This window comes from Ipomoea nil, unplaced genomic scaffold (assembly GCF_001879475.1).
Source record: "Ipomoea nil cultivar Tokyo-kokei standard unplaced genomic scaffold, Asagao_1.1 scaffold1834, whole genome shotgun sequence".
Classification (NCBI taxonomy): domain Eukaryota; kingdom Viridiplantae; phylum Streptophyta; class Magnoliopsida; order Solanales; family Convolvulaceae; genus Ipomoea; species Ipomoea nil.
In genome coordinates this window covers 5,255,037-5,258,544 of record NW_017618262.1, presented here as the reverse complement: position 1 = coordinate 5,258,544, position 3,508 = coordinate 5,255,037, and the positions used below count along the sequence as shown (strand labels likewise).

Sequence of the window (3,508 nt, the reverse complement as noted above, 5' to 3'; positions counted from 1 at the left end):
CTGAACAGCCGCACACATGATATGGAAACACGGAGTCAGTCTCGCACACCTCCTGCAGCTTTGACAGCTCAAGTTTGCACCACTGATCCCACTTGTTACACACATGTTGTCAAACACTTGGAATAGCGCAAAGCCATGGATGAGGAATTTAATCTGGTTCCATCTAAACCTGAGCAAAATATAATTGGATGTAAATGGGCGTTTCGAACCAAGAGGAAAGGGGATGGTTCAATTGAGAGATACAAAGCAAGACTGTTAGCAAAATGATTTAATCAGGTTCCCGGTCAAGATTTTTTTGACACTTTCAGTTCGGTTGTCAAGCCTACTACAGTCATGTTACTTCTTTCTCTGGCTATATCTTCTCTGGTTGGACTGTGAGACAGCTAGATGTTCATAATGCTTTTCTTAATGGCAATTTGACTGAAACTGTTTACATGCGGCAACCACCTGGATATAATAATGTTCAATTTTTTGATCATGTCTGTTTGTTGAAGAGATCCTTGTATGGGTTGAAACAAGCCCCAAGAGCTTGGTTTAACCGCCTTCATGATATCTTATTATCCATTGGTTTTCAGGCATAAAAAACGGATGTGTCACTATTTTATTATTCCAAAAATTCTACTTATGTTTATCTTCTTGTCTATGTTGATGACATTCTAGTAATGGGCAGTGATCCAAATCTTGTGAATTATCTATTATCGAAATTATCTACCGCTTTCAAAATCAGGGATCTTGGTGAACCAGGTTTCTTTCTAGGTATTGAAACCATTAAATGCGGTGATGGAATTCTTTTATCTCAACAACGATATATTATGGATATTTTAAAACGTGCTGGTATGACTGATTGCAAACCTCTTTCCATTCCAATACCTGTTTCGAAATCACTTGTTACCTCTACAGATTTGTATGATGATCCTACAAAGTATCGGAGTCTGGCTGGAGCTCTTCAATATCTCACTATCACCAGACCAGATTAATCCTTTGCAGTCAATCAACTGTGTCAGCACATGCATGCTCCTACAATCACTCATTGGGAACAAGCCAAACGTGTGTTGAGGTATGTCAAGGGGACTCTATCTTATGGTTTACGTATTCGAAAATCTGAGTTAAGAGAGTTACATGCATTCTCGGACTCAGACTAGGCTGGCTGCCCTGAGGATTGTAAGTCAACCAGTGGTTATACTGTTTTTCTTGGGTCAAATCTTGTATCTTGGGTATGCTAGAAGCAAAGAACTGTTGCAAGATCCTCTACGAAGGCTGAATACAAGGGTTTAGCTGATGTTTGTGCTGAGGTAATCTGGGTTCTCTCCCTCTTACGTGAGATTGATGTCACTGGGATTTCCATTAAAAAGTTGTGGTGTGGTAATCTTGGTGCTACATATTTGTGTGCTAATCCCATTTTCATGATCGCACTAAACATGTTGAAATTGACTATCATTTTGTGAGAGACAGAGTTGTCAAGGGAGAGATTCAAGTCAACTTTATTTCCACCAAGATCAACTTGCTGACATATTTACAAAAGCTTTAGCAGGTCCTTGTTTTCTTTTCTTAGAGATAAGCTACAGGTCACGTATGTACCATGTGCTTGAGGGGGAGTATTAGGACTCTATCTATGTATTTGAGTCTACTTATGATTTCCAATCCTAGTCTCCCTAAGTCTCCTCTTGTATATATACCTAGGTATTATACTCTTGTAATTCATCACTGTTAATAGAATTCATTACAGTTCTCATCCTCTTTAGTATGGTGAATCTCAAGGTGCGTTTGGTTCGCACATGAGAATCAAAATGGTAATCAAATACTTGCGAAAGATTTTGGTGATATCATTTTGCATGCTTAGTAGTATGATAAAATTGGAATGATTACCAATATTGATGTTTGGTTATGTATGATCCTATAATTGAAATACAAGTTCTAAAATTATAAAAACAAAAAATAAGGCAATTAATCTCAATGAAATGATATCTAGAACACCAATATTCAAACAAAAATCTAAAAATAATCATTCAAACTTAAAAATTAGATTACGAGATGGAATGATAACCTTTTTAATTTGGAAATAATGTTTTAATTGAAGGGGTAATCAAAACTTATAATTATGTTTTAAAAAATTGTCTATCAACATTAATTATGATTTTGATTCTTATTTATAGTGTCTAAACCTACCATCCAAATACACTCTCAATTTCATTTGAGTTAGGTATTCGTATTTTTACTTCCTCACTCTTTGTAAAGAATGATAAGTTTCATCTCGTGGGTCGCAAGAGAAATGTGAAGAGAGAGATGAAGTAAAACTTGATAATAGAATTTGGGAGGTGAAGTGTATTTTCCATTTCCTTTATACAAGCTTGTCTCGCTCTGTGCGTGCCTATATTACTATATATACTGGTACAGGTCTTTGCTCCCTCTGCATATTCAAATGAACATTAGAGCATATAATCTCTATCTGTATATATGCATAATCGCCTTGTATGTGTCGATTGCGTTGCGGGCGAGCAATTCCGATGATTGTCCGACCGGACTGCCGGAATTCGCTACCGGAATGATGTTCGGATCGCCAGAGTTCTCCGTCGCAGGACAGCGTGGCGAGGCCATTGTGGAGAATGATGATGGTCGCAGTTCTTCGTTGTCCTCCTCTTCTATTGGGAGGATCAGCTATGACTCTGCAGCTGCTGGTGATGTCGACGGTGATGGTGAGGAAGTGCAGAGCTCGGCAAAAGGTGGTGCTCTCGACAGTTTGGAGCACTTGGAGGAAGCTTTGCCGTTGAAGTATGTAGCTTTGATCCCTTTCTCGTTGTATTTTATTAAACTTTTTCTTCAAATCTGCCTATATTATGTAATGCCATGTGATTGTTGCTGTTAATTTCATAGTTTGGCGGTACTTTTGCCAGTAAATTTGATGTTATAGTTAGGTTTCTGTGTTAGTATATGCGCATCATTTAATTGCAGTTAAATGTTGAAGATTCTATTTATATATGTGAACTATTGAATGCTCATTTCTGTATTCAGTATGATGTGGATTAAGAAATAGATGCATGTGTTTTCTTGACTAATGTTCGACTGACTGTGAAGGGTTGAAATTATGAGCTTACTTCATTAGAATCTAAATTAGATATGTTAATGTATTGCATCTTCAAGAAATCAATTTATGTAACTCGGAGTATTTATCATAAATGTTACACACAATAAATGGGGTTAGCAATCAAGAATGTAATGGATTTGAAAGATAAATTACTGGCCAAGAACCTACAGAAGTTTCATTATTCAATATATGGGCAATGCATGCCATAGATACTGGCCAATAGAAAAAATGTAATCTGAAAATTAATTTTATTTTTAAATTTTATTTTAGGGTTTAGGCTGGTAAAACCGTAAAATTATTGTGTTGGCACGAAGAATATGAATAATGACTTGCATGTTTAGAAGGTCTACAAGTGTCATTAGGGAAAGGTCCTGGAGTATTTTCTTTCTGACACTCAGATAATGTTCTTAGGTGATGTCCCAGTGA

At 36.7% G+C, this 3,508-nt stretch overlaps 1 protein-coding gene across 1 annotated transcript; it reads left to right on the top strand.

Annotated features, from left to right (window-relative positions):
- Nucleotides 1-2,386: 2,386 nt before the first annotated feature.
- Nucleotides 2,387-3,122, top strand: LOC109193206. The gene is made up of 2 exons (XM_019344058.1): nucleotides 2,387-2,837; nucleotides 3,070-3,122. The coding sequence occupies exons 1-2, from the start codon at nucleotides 2,420-2,422 to the stop codon at nucleotides 3,084-3,086; spliced, it is 435 nt and encodes a 144-aa protein (XP_019199603.1). The 5' UTR covers nucleotides 2,387-2,419; the 3' UTR covers nucleotides 3,087-3,122.
- Nucleotides 3,123-3,508: the final 386 nt, after the last annotated feature.

Bases quoted from the DNA above. Each gene is read 5' to 3' on its own strand.
- LOC109193206 (XM_019344058.1), top strand. From the start codon at position 2,420: ATGAACATTAGAGCATATAATCTCTATCTGTATATATGCATAATCGCC.